The sequence below is a fragment of the Gallinula chloropus genome (assembly GCF_964237585.1).
Source record: "Gallinula chloropus genome assembly, chromosome: 2".
NCBI lineage: Eukaryota > Metazoa > Chordata > Aves > Gruiformes > Rallidae > Gallinula > Gallinula chloropus.
Window position 1 is genome coordinate 26,770,858 of NC_140086.1, and position 16,827 is coordinate 26,787,684.

Genomic DNA, 16,827 nt, shown 5'->3' on the forward strand with positions numbered 1-16,827 from the left:
AGAAAATGCTTTGAGGAATGTGGAAGATCGGCCCCAGATAGCTGAGGTTTGGCATGCAGAGGCTGAAAGCAATGCAAGTTCTTGGGGAGAGATTTTTTTCCACAGGCTGCAAGAATGGATCAGTGGTCTGTGGGATAGATGATGAAGTTTTCTCTCTTATTGAAAGGTAGACACAAATCTGAACAGTAGCATTTTACAGCCACTTGCAAAGACATAATTGACTGCAGAATACCACTCCATAGAGAATTATTAGCAATGGAGTACATCGATTGAGCTAAGCAAAGCATGTTTCCTAAAAAAGTGAGAGCTTACTGTCTGTCATTCTTCTGAGTATCTACTTAATCTATTGTGTAGCTTGCTAGCTCACTATTAAGCATTTATCTCATCTGGAACAAGTTATGTATGAATAGATAAGAAGACATTCCTAGTGTATTTTGGCAAAGGGTATCCTCTGATCTCATGCTGTTCATAATCTGCTAAGTTAGTGAACTACATCGCCAAGATAAATTGGGAATATAGTTTCATAGTTTTGCAGAAATTAGGGCCGCAAGGGACTATTAGATCATTTGATCTGGCCTTCTATATGTTACAGATCACAAAATTTCCTCCAAATACTTTCTAGGAAGTCCAGGAACTTTATCGTAGCCAAAATACTGTGTCTTCAAACCAGTTTATGTGCCTCACATAAAGAGTGGGGCTGCGTAATCTGCCACCAGTGGACAAAGTGTGATCTGCCCAGTGATCAGTAGTCAGATTTTGATCCCTGACCTTGAATTAGAAAGGAGGGGGGAAGAAAACCTAGAAAGAGAAAAAAAATATCAAATTGCTCCCATCTGACCTTGGTCTGACCTGTACACTTAAGTACAGGAATGCTGGTTGCTTTCAGCATGTGAAAACGATGCACCAAGCAGGGGCTTAGGAGGATTTTCTGTACCGTCTCCAAGCAGTAGTCCCTCTTTCTTAGGCTTCGGTGTCTCCTTATCACCATCTCTAATATTTCAGAGGATAGTTGTCAACAACAAAACCTCAAATCCCAGAAATTATATCCATACAATTGGAGGGAAAATTTCCCAAAAAGAAGGAAACTTCTTTTGATCCTAAATAGAATGTCTGAAATATGAGGTGCCAGCGCGTTTAACAGTCTGGTACTTTGGAGGATCAGAATGCAGCACTGACCATAGAACTGTAGAACACCCTGAGTTGGAAAGGGACCCGTAAGGATCACCAAATCCAACTCCTGGCTCCACACAGGATCAGACAAGTCAGAGCATGAGAATGAGTGCCTCGTCCAGATGCTTCTTGAACTCAGTCAAGCTCGGTATGGAAAAGGGGAAAGAGAAACTGCACGGCACCGAAATGATGTGTTATTTACAGTGGAGGAGTGAACGTGGGGTTAAAAAAGCCTGGTGCTCCTCTCCCTGTCCCACGCCATGTCGAAAAGGCTTGAGCATGAAGCTGGCTGCTGCGATGAACCATTAGTCTGCATCTTGTACCAGCAAAAACTGAGCACCCCGCCGCATGTGTGGCTGCCACACAGGGGCTTGAGCACCCTAGCCCTCCATGTAAGTAATCCCAGTCTTCCCAGGGCCCCGAAAGATGGGAGCAATATGGAGGGCTGATTTCACCCACTCTGAGGCTGGCAGCCGGGACCCCCTTTTCCCACAAGCCCAAGTTGAAGTATTGTTCCTAATAGCTGAATAAAGATGTACTGTTTTTTGAGAGATCTGACCATAAAAGACTCTCAGCCATGGAAGTCTGTATTTTTCCCAAGAGGTAACCGGAATGTTCAGTCATTCTTGCTCCTAGGAAATGGCATCTTATTTCAAGACTGAGCTTATCTAACCACAGCTGGACCTTGAGAGCTTCTTGTAAACAAGATAGAAGGACCCCACACTGTGAAGTGCCTTACTTAAATACAGGTGTATGGCATATATAGTTATATGCTGTAACCAAACAACCTCTCATTCTTCTCTAAGATAAATGCCAGTCATCTCCCTACTGGAAGTCTTTTTGCAGATCACACTGACCTTTTTATAGTTATAATTTTTCAAGGCAGAGTCCTCCACTTTTTAAGTACTGACTACATCTTTGATACCTGTATATATTATCTTGCATTTAGCTTTATTAAAATGAATCCCGTTGCTTTTTCATCATATAGCCAGGCCTTTTAGAGGACTCTGTCATAGTAACTTCTTACTTGAGACAATAATAATCTTTGTTCCCTCTGAAATTTTTGCAATAAAAAATGTATAGATTAAAAATTACTGATAAAAGTTAATAAATTACTTCTGTTACCTTGTATTAGATGTAGAATGTCTGACACTGAGGAAGTAAACATAAATTTTTAAGTACAATTGTATTTACAGCTGTAAATAAATGGCCACAATGAATGTCCAGATAAAGTCTTCTAGTTAGAAATTATGTGGGATAAAAAGGTTGATTGCCAAGACCGTATATATTTGTTTTATTTCTACAGGTATCCGTGGTCAGCATGATTTTCTTTTCATCCCTGTTCAGAAATAGCTAGGGACACTTTAGCATTTCAAAGACAGCAGTTGGTGGTACTCTTTCACCTAGTTTTAAGGTAGTTTCAGATTAAAAAAAAGGTACTGTTCTCTTTGGAGGACAATAAATATATGTGAAAAATTTGAAATTTCCTGAAAGTTTGATATTTTCTGTATGTGTAGGATATGATGCTGCCATATACAGTGTCCAGATTTGTGGTATTACAGCCAACATTTTTTCCTCACCCTATTTTTTTTGTCTCCCGATTAATGTTGTTTAGATCCCAACTCTGTAACTTGCTCCATCAGGATGAATCTGAGGACATTATCCAAGTATTTTGGCATGAGACGTAGAACTGACAAAAACTGATAGGAGGATTAAATCTATGTTTTGCTGTAATGGCATGTGTTTCCTTTATGGAAAAGTTTCTGAACAACTCAACTAAACTGAAATCAGTATGGTTCTAAAGAGAATATAATAGAAAATTCTCTTCCTTTTAAAGGCTTCTTTGACTGTACTTTGGGATTTGAGAGCAGGGATGTTATTTCTGAGCATTCTGTACCATCTTATAAAAGGGGAAAAAAAAGAGAGAAAAAACCTTGTGATCACTTTAAGTTTATTTCTATAGGACTTTTTCTATATTGGTTAATTATTCATGGTGAAATCCTCTGAGTAAATGGATTTCTCAGAGGGATGATGAGGATGATCCATGAAGTGCAAGAGAAAGAGAGCTATATATGCTGAGCGGGGAGTATTTTAACATTTCATTTCTATGCATGGCTTAAAATACAAATAGCAAAGCCTGCTAAGTATAAAACAAATTAAAATGACAATATATACTGTTCTTGCAAAGACAGTATAGTGGTGTGGCATCTCATTTGCTATTTACATTGCAAAATTCATGTTTATAAAAGTTGATAAACTGGATGCAATTCTTAAGCGACTGCATGTTCCTAGCTGAGAGCCAGGTGTCCTTTGTTGGGCTGTTTATTTTAGATTTTTGTAACTCTGCTTTCCTCAGTAACTCAAAATTAAGGTTCTTGCATAATTCTTAAACTTGGAATTTCAATAAGGCTTTTCTTTCCCAAGGTTAATAAATACTGCTCCAGCCACCCAGTCCCTAAAGCCTGTGTGAGGAAAGGGGTATTGTTATTTCAGTGTTATTCACTGTAAAGCTTAGGCTGGGGACTTAAAGAACTGCTCCTATCAAAGGAGTTATGGGCAGCCTGAGAATAAAAATCAAGCTTTTCCTGGTTCCACCTCCTAGAAAACAAACGTTTAACGCAAACATTCCCCAAAATTTTGCTCCTGCTACCACAGTGTTTCAGAAGGGAGGATGGGGAGAAGGGAGAGGAAAGGTGAACCTATTGTAAAGCAGAAAGCATGGCATCCAAACAAGGGGGGAAAAAAACTTTTTAATACCAGAATGAATTTGCTCTCTGTGTCAAGTGTGAACGGTGCCTGCATTGTACGGTTTTGTTGTCCACTCTCCTGAGCAGATGGAGCTTGCAGTTGTATGTCACTTGTTTATTACATCCTCTTAAGATTAGTAGCTGTGTGGCCAGATGGGTCTGGGAGCACAGCTGTGGATACAAGGAAATAAATGAAACCTGTCTGATGCTGCCATGCCCTTTTGTGAGATACTGACGTGTTGCAACTGCAACAAAGCAAAAATCACTTTCCTTTAATATATTAGTGAATTAGATGTACTTTTTTTTTTTTAATCAAATCATATGAAATCAGGAGGATGAGGTTCAGAGGATGATATAATTCTAAGAGGGAGATGTAGTAGAAATCTGTAGCAAACAGCCGCAGCAAATTTACAGGAGCAATTTTAATGTGGTAAAATAAATTTAAAGTACATCTCGATTAATCATCCATATAAAATGTAAAGCAAAGGTTTCTATGGAACAAAGGCTCCTATAGAGCATACGCCAACTAGGCAGTAGTATTTCAAAGTTTATTAGATGGCATATGTTGAATTATTGATCCAACATTCTGATAAACTATATAATGCATTCATGTAAATGCAAATGAAATGCTGTTCTATAGAAGAATGCCAGATTATGGGCTGGGCTTTAAAAAAAGAAGCTAACATGGTTAACTCCTTCATGGCAGCGGACACACAAAGTTGGTCAGAAAGCCACCATCAGTCTAGAGATACTGGATGGAATTCGTATCTGTGCAGCTCTCCACACCAGAGAGATCATCTCTGCTCCCTTTATAGTCAGAGGGGATAAACAGGTATTTTTAGGAAGAATTCACATGATCTTTTTTTAGCTGGCACAGTGAATCTTGCACCAAAGAGGGTCAAATTCTCTCCTTGGATGGTAAAGGCTGTCTGACTGTCTAAAAGTACAGTACGGGCATCTCCTTTCAGTCCCACTGGCAGAGTAGTTTTGATGTGGCATCTTTTGTACCAATTCATATTAGTTGTTACAAAGTCACCAAACAGTTTTTCTTCTCTCCTTCTAAGTATGCAGCTGGATTGTTCTGATGCAGATGGTTTGTAGGGTAACATGAAGCTGAGATTTGGTGGGCTGGTCATTGCTTCATTTTGCAGAGAGAAAACACTTTTGGGGGTAACAAACTAACCTGTTCCTCTTGATCACCTCAGTGCGTGACTCTAACAATGCATCATGATGATAAGGAATGCAGCAGGGCATGATTTCATCAGTGGAAGTGGTACTTTCTGCAAGCTGAAGGGACATAAGGATTTTTCTCAAAATTTATATTTCTTCTTTTCATTGTCTAGCAAAATGACACTCAGCACTATAGGAAGCGTACTGTGCTTTCCAAGAAAATAAAAACGTTAAAATGTGAAATACCTTGCCTTTGAAAGAAGCAGTGTTATAAAGAGGATGATCATACTATGATTTCTTATATTTGAGATCTAAAGTTGGAGCTTAACAGAGTCCAGCCTTAAGATAGAAGATGATGATAGGCAGTCACATAATGAGTATGACGAGTAGTACAAAAACATTATTCTGCTTCTGAAAGCTGCTATAAATCATGTATATTTTGGAAGACTCTTTTATGTTAATTAAGAAAGATGCAGCAAGTTGCAATATTTTATGGGAAGAGAGGCAAGTGTAAGTGCAAATTGTTGTGCTTTTTGCCTTATTGCAGAGGGGAAGGAAGAAAAGTTTCGTCCAATTCTGAAAGATTTTGTAGTTCCATATTGTAATGCCTGCCAGGAGGTTGGGAGGTAGAGGTAGCAATTTTCATTGACTTCCACCATACTGTGTTTGCTTCATTAAAAAATTACAAATTTGTTGGCAAAAAGCAGTAACATATTGCTAGAAAACATCAAAATTCACAGTGTAAATTCATAACTTAAATTTGTGTTCAAAACTGTGGTTTGTGAATTCTGTCTTTTCTTTTTTAAAGGAATAAATAGCATAACAAAAGGATGTAAAGCTCCTATTTCTGGGTCAGACCAAAGACCTTTAAGCCAAACATCTTATTTCTGGCAGTATATCAGACTCAGTAAAATCTTGAAGTTAACAGCTTTTATAACATTCTGAAATAGTAATCACAGAGAAGAAATCATTAAAGTATCAATGCCTCGTCCAATTATATATGTCTGATGTTATTTTCACATGCAGTATAAAATGGAATTAGTATTTATTCCCGATTTATCTGAAAATACAGTGCTAACAGATCTTGTTTTCTCTTTTTTCTCATTTCTACAGGAAGTTGCCCTCGTCCTTGCAGCTATACTGGTATTTTTGTTGGCTTTCTACGCTTTCTTTTATCTTAACATTTCCAATGAAGTTGACCTTGATCTGGATCCAGATGAAAACTAGCAGATGCAATGAATCTATCATCAAGATTTTTTTTCAACTTGAACAAGACTACGTAGGAACACACAGTACCTTCACTGTGAGACAGTAAATGATGCCATTCCTCACAGTCCAAATTCATAAGAAAGTTTTGCAATACGTCAGTCGCTTTTACATTCCAGATCTGCGAAACAAGAGAACACTCGTCCCTGGCGAGTGTATTTGGTTAACACCAAAGCCAGGAGCAGCAGTTCAATACATGAAGTTTATTGTTTACATTATTTTTTTCTCAGGCAGAGAACTTTGATGTGAAAAGACAGGTGCTATTATTATCATGGGTATTGATGCTGACTTCACAGGAGGAGAGTCTGCCTTGACTAAATTTAGGTATCAAAGCTTCCTAATAGCCAAATTAGGTTCCTTTTCCTTTCCCAAAAGGAAGGAGAAATACCAAATAAAAAGTCTTTCCTTAATTTGTATTTAAAATATATTAAAACCCCCTCATCCTTTCTCTTCCTTTTAATCTTTCTTGTGCATGTGGGCACATGCGAGTGTACGGAGATGGAAGGAATTGTAGGGGAAAAAAATATCTTTTTTTGTAGCAGTCTGTCACCTCCTATATGGACTTAATTTTATGTCATCCCAGATTCTGTGTGCCCATATATCTGCAGTAATCTTTTTTCATTCTTTTGCCAACTGTTCAGCACACATGTGTTCTGTCAGAAATGGCACCTGGATGACAGAAGCTCTAACATTCGCATATGCCTCTGAAACACAGTTCTTTGCCTCCTGTGCTGTCTGAACTAGTGTAAATAGAAAGTTCAGTCGATGTTGGTTTTAATTAGTGTATTGCTCTATTAATATAAAGTCCAAATCTTATTTTAATTATACTCTTCCTGCTGGTTGTGGTATCGACTTGCTCTACCTGTTAAGGGGATGTTGCGAAAAAATTGCAGTCATTTTAATCATCAAACTAATGTGAGAAGTTGTAAGTATCAAGAAACCTTTTTTTTTTCGTGCATACTAGTAATTGGGAAAATCTTGGCCCCATGACATCCTTCAGTTCTTGCAAAGTACCTTTTCGAATATGCACTGCAGATAACATGTCTGATCCCTTTGATAACCACAAGCCACTTGAAGAAGTCAGTCTGTCAAAGCAGCTGCAGGGAGCTGTGATATTCTGGCTTTATCCTCTTCTGCTTCGGCTTTGGCATACAACTGAGCTTGTGGTTGTAAAGGTTCCGTTTTGATCCTTTCAGAACTGTGGTCAGTCTTTCTCTAGTTCAGATTCACTTTGATACCAGGACAAGCATGGAGCCATTGGTGCTGAATGTGGCAAGGGAGTTAGGCAGATTGGCTTCCAGGAAAGTTATCATAATTCTGAAATTCTTGGATACCAGTTTTAGGGATGAATGTTAGTTTGAGTTGCAACTGAGACATTTATCGACCTGTTCCAGAATGCCCAACTAAGATTTCTTATACTGACCTTGAAGACAAAGGGATACAAATCATAGCAAATATTATAATGGAAAATATATTTATTTTAAAGTGACACAGTCCCATTATCACCACTTAAGGAACCTAGATCAATGCAGTTAATTTTTAAACCATACAGTAACTATGACCATATACATTATGAGTCTCTAAGGAGCCGCTTCTTATCTGTCATGTTGCTCTTTGACTTTATGCAATGCAAAACGACTCCTGTAGAAATTCAGAGTTCAACAGTCTTCCGAGAAAAACTTGAAAGAGAAGCAAAAACATATATGTGCAAATATTTCTCATTTTCTAATTATGACTGCTACAGACACAAAACATTTATGCATTTGTATGACTTCTAGTCTGCTAATACTTGCACACATGACCAAACGCTTAGCAACATGTTGCATCTATGGTGAAGCATTATCTGACACATGGCCCGACTTTCAGCCGAGGAAGAAGCATATCACAAGCTGTCTCCTTGGATGTGACATGCCTTTCACTTCACCAGTGCTGCACCACATGTCACAGAAGCCGCAGACCTCTCCTGTTAACTTTGCATGAGCAATTTTCTTGTTTCATAAAATGCTGGAAGGATTGCTTTCTTAATGTCTGCATGTAGCTCTCTGGGTGATGTGTGGCCTGAGAATGATGTGTTGTTATCCCCGTCATGCAGGTTGTCTCATTACGTGCTTTCTGAATCAGTTCCGTGAAAAGGCAGGCTATTCTTACTGTCAGATTTATGAACATGAAGTTCCTAGAACAGGAAGATTACGTTTCCCATAATTATGACTCAGAGACAAAATCCAAAGCACCTACATGTGTGATTGAAACAACTTCCCCTATTTGTGGTGTATCAGTCCAGATTGCCCACAAGTGCCATGGTTTGTCTGTTGGCTTTGTTGGGGTTCTTGTTACATGTGAAAGATACTCACATGTAACAAGAAAATTTCCTTTTGCAAGATAAACTGGATAGACTCCTGTTCAGTGTACATAGAAATATGTGGCAAATACTGCAGCAAGTATCCTTGTATCTGTCAGTAAAATAATTTCTAATGGAATTATGACAATAATTTTTCCCACCTAAAAGCTCCCATTTTTTCATGAAACTATTCGTCCTTGGTTTCCTTAAAGGCAGAAGCACAATGACATTGGCAGTGAGGTCTGATTCCGAGCTTACTCCTCTGAGTTCACTGAAATGACAACTGCTTTACTCCAAGGGAAAATCAGAATCTGACTTGAGATTATTTCCACTTTCTGTAGGGCTACATTGTCCATGCTTGATATTTTGAAGTTGAACTGATTTTAATCTTGCAAACATGTGGCTTATTTTGCCCATAATTATATCTGAGATTGAAATATGCCTCTTGGTTTTTGGACCACCTATCTTTGTATGAGTTGCTCAGTGTCTATTTTAATAATAAATGTATTTTTACTATTTTAATGTTGGATGTGTCACACTGAATTATATGTACATATAAAAGGACATTAAAGCATTCTGAACAGCTCAACATTCAAATGTAAGCAGTGATACTCAATAGTTTTAGAATATTTGGATTATTTGGGGAAGTTCTAGTCCCTAAACTCACATTAGAACAAAGCATAGCCTATGAATACTTAAAAGACAGTAAAGAGACCTTCCCTTGTCATCCAACCCAGTACCAGCAGAGCAGATCTCTTTTTGCAGACAAAGTTCTGCTGTGCAGCTCCCATCAACTTCAGGCAGATTGACTTTATTATGGAAGTAATACTTTTATATGCCTGTTTCGAAGAAAGATTGCTGATCAAACCGTGTGCATGGCAGCCCTGGCTTAATGGGACAGGTCTTTTCAAGCGCATTCACCTCTGGGCAAAGGGTGGATGTCAGTATTGACACCTTCTGCTTGTGGAGTAAAGTGAATTTCTTTCCAGCAGAGGTTGTGAAGGAGATGCCTGTATCAAGTCCTTGTGCTGCGGGTGGGAGTAGATATCCCATCTGAAAGAGTCCCTGTCTAGGCAGGCACGACAGTCTTCCAGCAGCGACCGCTCAGTAGATCTTTCCTCAGCAGTTTTCCTTTTCTCTTTGATCCTACAAAAGCAGAACCAGCATGTAGACCATCTCAGGACAGAAGCCTAGTTTTGCTAGTGCTGCTGGTGAACATTGCCAAGGAAAGGCTTTAACTCTATTTCCTAGAGTCCATAAATACATTTTACTGGAAGCTTAGGAGGCATGTTAAGCATTTCCCTAATGGACCCTAGAGATCTATTTAAACTTTTCGTGAAGAACGCTTTATTTAAAGTTCACTGTTGCATATCATATAGACATCATGTGATTGGGGATCTGTCATAGCTCCTTCCATGCATCAGACCAGCTGTAGCAGGGATGACACGTAGACTGTGAGATTATGCCACAACACGTAACTGTGAACATACGCACCGCGAGCAAACTCATCTGTTTAGGTGTCATCTAGAGTAGTGACCTAACAAGTTGTGTTTAAAAACAAACGGTTTTCGAACAACCCTACTAAGTGATGGCACGATGAAAGCCCTGCAAAATGCTCGTCCCATTTCCAAGCAAATTGCTACCATGGAAGAGGCTTATCTGCTGACTTAAGTCCAAGTTTTGAACGCTGCCCTTTCAGGGAGGAAAATGTTGCTAGCGGCTCCCGATAGAGTAATGATCCGCTTTGCTCCGAAAGGGGATTGTGCCTTTAAGGCACAACTGAGCCAGTTGGTGAAGGTCAAATGCATTCAGGGCGATGCTTAGTAAAGGACTGTGCTTGAAATGCAGACTAGGCACACTAGAGAGCCAACAAACAGGATACTTACTACAGATCTTGATCGCATTTCAAGTTTTACTTACAGTAGCACAATAATTAGTGGTGCTTATGACTTAAGAAAATAACAATATGGCACAAGAAATGTGATGTTGGAACTGCTTCTTAAAAGATTCTGTAGTGGATTATGCCTGTGCTTGGGAAAATGAGTCCATGAGATGAATAAACTGGCAAAGATTGTCTGTGATCTTGTGCTTAACAATATTTTCCCGTGAAAGAGACGATGGAGATATTGTGCAATGCTTTTGCCCACCATCCTCTTAAGTTTACTGTAATACATTCTTTTTGTAGATGTATTGCTACACTTTTCCAAGGATGAAAAGATATTTTTTTGTAGTTCATCAATGCATTTAATTGACAGAATCCTCTACTCTTCCTTTTATCTCCCCCCTTAATCAGAACCAAATGGGTGGGGAGACAGCCAAAATGTTAGGTACTAGTGTCTCTCAAGCAGATGTCACACCACTATTTTTTAGCTCACTTAAATGAATAAACATGTTAAACTGTGAAGTATTACGTTTTAGATTTTTTTCATTAAAAAAAAAATGGGACAATCTGTTTACTGTCCTTAATTAAGACAACAATCCTGGTGGTTGCCAGTTTTGGCAGTTGTAATGATGAACTATAAATATTGGGACAAATCAACTAACTGGTGATTGTGGAGGATAGTTCAAGTGGAAGCATCATTCTGCATGAATACTTTTTTTCAGTGCTATATTTTTTTCTAACTTCTATAATTGTTATACTGGTTTTGCATGTTAAAACCACAAATAAATTCATGGTAGTCGAACAATAGGCTCGATTCCGTTGTCTTATTCTGAATCACAAAAAGAAAAAGCAGATAAAAGCCATCAGTCCTGCAGCACAATTAATGCCTTGCCCAAATTCTCCCGAAAAGGTGTTTCATCAGGTTAGTTGTAAACGTGAGCTAAGGAGACCTTCATTGTGTTGAACCTTGGAAAAACTGAGCAGCTTGTAGATCTTTAGGAGTTTGCCGTTTCACAAAGAGACTGTTGGAATTTTAAAGAATGAAGTCCCTGGAGGTGAGCATGGAGTTTGGTCACAAAATGATGGCATACTCCTATTGCTGTTCCTCCAGGGAAAGAAAATTGAAATAAAATGGCCAGTTCTTCCAGGAGAGAACCACCTCACAACTCGCTGTGTAGCTCAAGAAGAAGAGAGTGAAAGAAAAACTAATTCTGATACCAAATTAGAGCTACCTCAGCTTCTTTTTTTTTCCACAGGGCAAAAGAAAATGGCCAGGAGGAGATAAAGATGACTGAAATGAAGCAGGTTCTCATTGGATCAATGGTTTGTTTATTTAAGGAATAAATGGGGTTCAAGGGATTTACACAAAGTGTAAGTCAGGCTACCTGCTATTGCTTTCATGTATAAAAAAAGTCACGTTTTGCCAAGCTAGTAGTAGCCTGTGAGTTAAATGTGAATGTACAGATAATGGTGATGTCCCCATTTCTCTAAAGACATCTTCTCCTGTGATGCTATCAGCAGAGAGGATGCACAGGGAGTGAAATGGCAGGGGAGCCCTTTTGCTGACTCTGCACTCCTAAAGCATCACCCCTGCTCAGCAGGGAGCTGCTGGTGTTTAGAGTAGAACTGTGGTCCTGGGTTGCTTTGGACAGGCTACAAAAAAGAATAGAGCAAAGCTTAACCCGCAGGGTGAGTCTCCTACCATCACTGGTGCCTGATTTGTTATCACAAATAAATAGAAGCTGAGATGGTCAGGCTTTTTACTTTATTAGGTTCTCAGGGAGGTGCCAGAAAATTTGTCTTTTGTTGTCCTTTAGAAACCAGTGTCGGCAGAGTTGTTTCCCTTAGTGGCTGTGGGACTACTTTCCTGTTAAAGAATGCCAGGCTCAGGCCTACTGCTTTTGGTCAGAAAACTGCAGACATTTTCCTTTTGCAAGGAGGGGCTGTGGGCATGACCTGCCATCACCCTGCTGTCACCTGGCTGAAGCTGAAGAGGCCTCAAGTAGCTATTCCTCTGTAGTATAGTATGACTTGCTCTGGTTTGGGAAGGATAGTAAATTCTGAACTCAGGGCAGCTTTCACAGACTCACAGAATCACAGAACAGTTTGGGTTGGAAGGGACGTCAAAGCTCATTTGGTTTCAAACCCCTGCCATGGGCAGGGTCACCCTCCACTAGACCAGGTTGCTCAAAGCCCCATCCAATCTGGCCTTGAACACTGCCAGGGAGGGGGCAGCCACAGCTTCTCTGGGCAGCCTGTGCCAGGGCCTCACCACCCTCACAGTAAACAATTTCTTCCTAATATCTAGTTTAAATATACCCTTTCCCAGTTTATAGCCATCCCCCCTCATCCTATCACTACATGCCCTTCTAAAAAGTTCCTCCCCAGCTTTCCTGTAGCCCCTTTATGTATTGGAAGGCCAGTATAACGTCACCCCAGAGACATCTCTTCTCTAGGCTGAACAAGCCCAACTCTTTCAACCTGCCCTCTTAGGGGAGGTGCTTCAGCCCTCTCATCCTCTTTGTGGCCCTCCTCTGGACCTGCTCTGATAGCTCCATGTCTGTTTTCTACTGGGTGCCCCAGATCTGGATGCAGTATTCCAGGAGGGGTCTCACAAAAGCAGAGTAGAGGGACAGAATCACCTCCCTCAACCTGCTGGTCATGCTTCTTTTAATGCAGCCCAGAATCCTGCTGGCATTTTGGGCCACAAGTGCTCATTGCTGGCTCATGTTGAGTTTCCCATCAACAGACACCCCCAAATCCTTCTCCTCAGGACTGCTCTCAAGCCATTCTCCTCTTCTAGCCTGTAGTTGTGCTTTATTTAACCTTTCCTGCCTGAGCAGCCTGCAGACACAGTTTTTGCCTGTTCCCCTTTCAACGGCTTCCTTCAGCCTCTCACTTAGAAGAGCTCAGGTGCTATGGTTGTCTGCTTAAAGCAAGGCTGTTTTAATAGTGGTATCATGGGTTCTCATTGCCCCAGTGAGCTCGGAACTGTTCCTTCTTAAAAGGCTCTTAAAAATCATTTTTGTGTTTACCTGTTCATTAAGTGTAGCTGTTCCTGAGCTGCTCCTCACAGGCAGTACTTACCTTTGTGCCACCGTGTCTCTGCTGCTCTAAGAATCTGCAGAACAGAGAAGAGAGTAGAGCAGCTTTTTCAGATCATTACCCAAGACAGAAACTCATTCAAAGTTAGGCAATGTGTGGGGGGAAATTTTCCTCAGTGTGCTGCATAGGTTTTTATTCTGAAGAGCAGTCCTTTAAAATCTGCTCTGTTCTTGTGAATGGCATTTGATAGAGCTTGCCCTTCCGCATGAAGGCCTGTGAGTTCACGTTAAAATAAGACAAGTTATAAATACAACCATGTTATTCATGCACATACATCAGAATATTTTTTTTCTCATAAACCAGTCATCAGGTGGTTTTAATTAATAGAAAAATGGCTTTGTGTGTGGGTGATAGAGTTTTGTCCAATGTATCTATTTGCCTGAAATGTTACAGAACAATAATTACCTCCCTTTGGTTAAGGGTTACCTCAAAATAGGAATTACTTGTAATACATATGACTTTTTTCCGAAGATTGTGATGTTAATATTTGATAATGTCTCCACAGAAATATGAGACCTTTGACTTTAACAAGGGTTTGAAATTTTTCCTTGTCAATGAGCTTTACCTTCTGAATAAGGAAATTTTCGAGTTGATATCATGATGGAGTGGGCAATGCCTGAAGGGTGATTGAAAAGAACAAAATAAATGCTTAAGAGACTCTTCACATACATTATTCACACTCTCGTACACATGCTGCTGTGATTAGACTGTGTCAGTGCTACGGGGTGATGGAGAGGCAAAACATCTGAGACGATCTGCTTGTGATTGTTGCACCTTCAAACTCACGGGGCCAAGTGTTTCTGCTACACTACGTTATGCTCATACGCACAGAAGAGATGTCTCTTACTGAATGAGCTGCTGCGTACAGAAGATAAGTTCTGTTCTGTATGTCTTCTTGTAAAGTATACAGATATAAGAGAGAAAAAATGCTCCCTGTTAGCAAGGGCATTTGGAAACAAGAATCATTCCTGTGGCATATGAGTTGTGCATAGGCATCAAACATGTTTAATTTGGAAGATAATTCAAATACAGAAAGGAAATTTTCATAGCAGTGCACATTTATGAAGGATAAAAGTAGGTGCCTCATTCTGCCACATTCATTGTTCCTTACAGCACCGATGTCTATGGTCGTTTCCACAATGCTGTAATTCCCTCTATTCCATCACTACTTTGGGGATCATCATTGCCAACTCAGAATGAAAGGTGATCTTGTATTTCACAGAACTTAAACAAGAAAATTAAAGTATCATTATTAAGCATTGAGTTATTCAGTTGCTTTGAAAGGGTCTACCAGAGGGAATGTATGATAATGTATTAACACAAAGTGATGCCGAATAACAGAAAAAAATTATAACTGACTTCAACCCATCATAACCATGGAGCTGGCCTGGGGGACTTCAGTGCTTCCTTGCTGCTTCCTGGCAAAGTCTTGAGGAACAGATCTGTCACATCCACTCATCAACATTGATCTCAGTTACAGTCTTAATTTTTGTGCCCTTTATAGAGAATTTAAACTTCAGGCTCATTGGTCTGGAGGAGGCTGGCTTTGATCTTTGTACCTAGATCAGGCCGTCAAGCTTCCTCAGATCAAGGCTCTTTGGCAGATTCCTTCCAGAAAGCCGTGAGCAATTTGCAAAGAGACTGCATACTCTTCCGTCAGATTAGCAATGAGATAACACAAGATGAAGACACTGAAAAAGTGATTCTCCTGCCCTTGGAGAGAGAAGTATTTGCTGAGGTTGTCTGGCAGTGGGGTACCAGATAAGTCCAGCTCCATACAAAGGGGGCTGTGAGCCTGGGAGACATCTCAGGATGTCAGCAGGGACAGGATGCAGATGTACTGCCAGATGCTTCTTATGCACGCCCTCTTCAAACCCAAGACAACTTATGAGAGGACCCCAGTACACTCTTGCTCTTCAGGAATAAGAGTCGCGATCATGAGAAGTATCTCTCATGGTAAGGATGCTGAAAAGTTGGTCAGTTCATTAACAGCTCAGGATTATAGGAGTGGCGAGGGCTAAAATAAACCTTCCTTAACCTAACAGCAGGGGTTCATTTGTAAATGAACCTTGGCAAAATCCTAGGCACACTACAGATAACCAAGCAGTTTAATACTTAATAATAGGGAAATCTATGCAGCTGAATGTGGGGAGGAAAAAAAATTCAATGAGAAATATGCTAATTCCATTCCAGAGAAACTACAGAGGCCCTAACTCTGATGGGGTCTGAGGAATGAGTCATGTACACTAATGATGTCTGCCTCCTTTCATCATGTGCTAGTAACAGGGTAACACATCTTTCCACCCAGCCAACAGGAATACTTTAATTAAGTAAATCAGGATTACAAAACACCAGGCTACCTAACTGCCCCAGTTTAGAGAGCTACAGAAATAAAGCTCTCAGTTCATTAAATTATAACTTACATAGTACCTCACTATTACATGCCTCACAGCCAAATATCAAAAACAGATCCACCACCACCATGTTCAGGCAGTGGGTTCTCCTGTCTCAGAAGTCTTGAGGAATACAGAGACTGTCACATGCGTTGAGAGATTTTGTCTTATGTTGCTCCTCTCACAAGGTGTTCCTTGACCTTAGCATGGGCTGAGACCTGAAGTTAGCTGCCTAATGAGGAGGAAAAAGAGGATATTCTGTGAAACCTCTGCTATATGCTAGTTTTAATCATTTAGAGGTAGACCTTACAGCTGTCCTTGGAGGTGAAACTGGGAAAAGATATTCCAGGAAAGACACTGCTGCCTTTTTGGAAAGCCCAGTATAAAAAGCTCTGGGCTGTCTATGCCCCAGGGGAGGAATAATCAGTGATGTGGAAGGCTGAATAGATGGTACTGAAATGAGGGCAGCAACCAGCAAGCAGAGCAGCCCCTTCTTCCAGAGCCTCAAATCTACAGCGATGCAGTGGCCCAGAGGAGCAGCACTGAAGCCCAAGTCTTCAGTCAAATCACTCTGCCTGGGAGCTTGGGAAAAACAAACTCTGTGTGACCCTTCAACAGCAACTGCACAGGATTTCTCTCCAAGAATGAAAATTTGCTCACACAGGAGAAAGAGCTTGAAAACCTCTGTGTAATACTACCACCCACCAACACCCACTACTTGAGAATTATTTCACTGGCTTTCATCCCTCAGAAAAA

The 16,827-nt window shown here is 40.2% G+C and overlaps 1 protein-coding gene across 1 annotated transcript in view; it reads left to right on the forward strand.

Annotated features, from left to right (window-relative positions):
• The window catches only part of TRIQK (triple QxxK/R motif containing), a gene marked incomplete at both ends in the record, with an annotated part of 41,301 nt that extends 34,987 nt beyond the window's left edge, over positions 1–6,314 (forward strand). The window contains one exon of the mRNA XM_084280228.1: positions 6,201–6,314. Coding sequence (XP_084136354.1) covers positions 6,201–6,314 — 114 coding nt within the window. The remainder of the gene's footprint in view (positions 1–6,200) is intronic.
• Between the last annotated feature and the right edge of the window lie 10,513 nt (positions 6,315–16,827).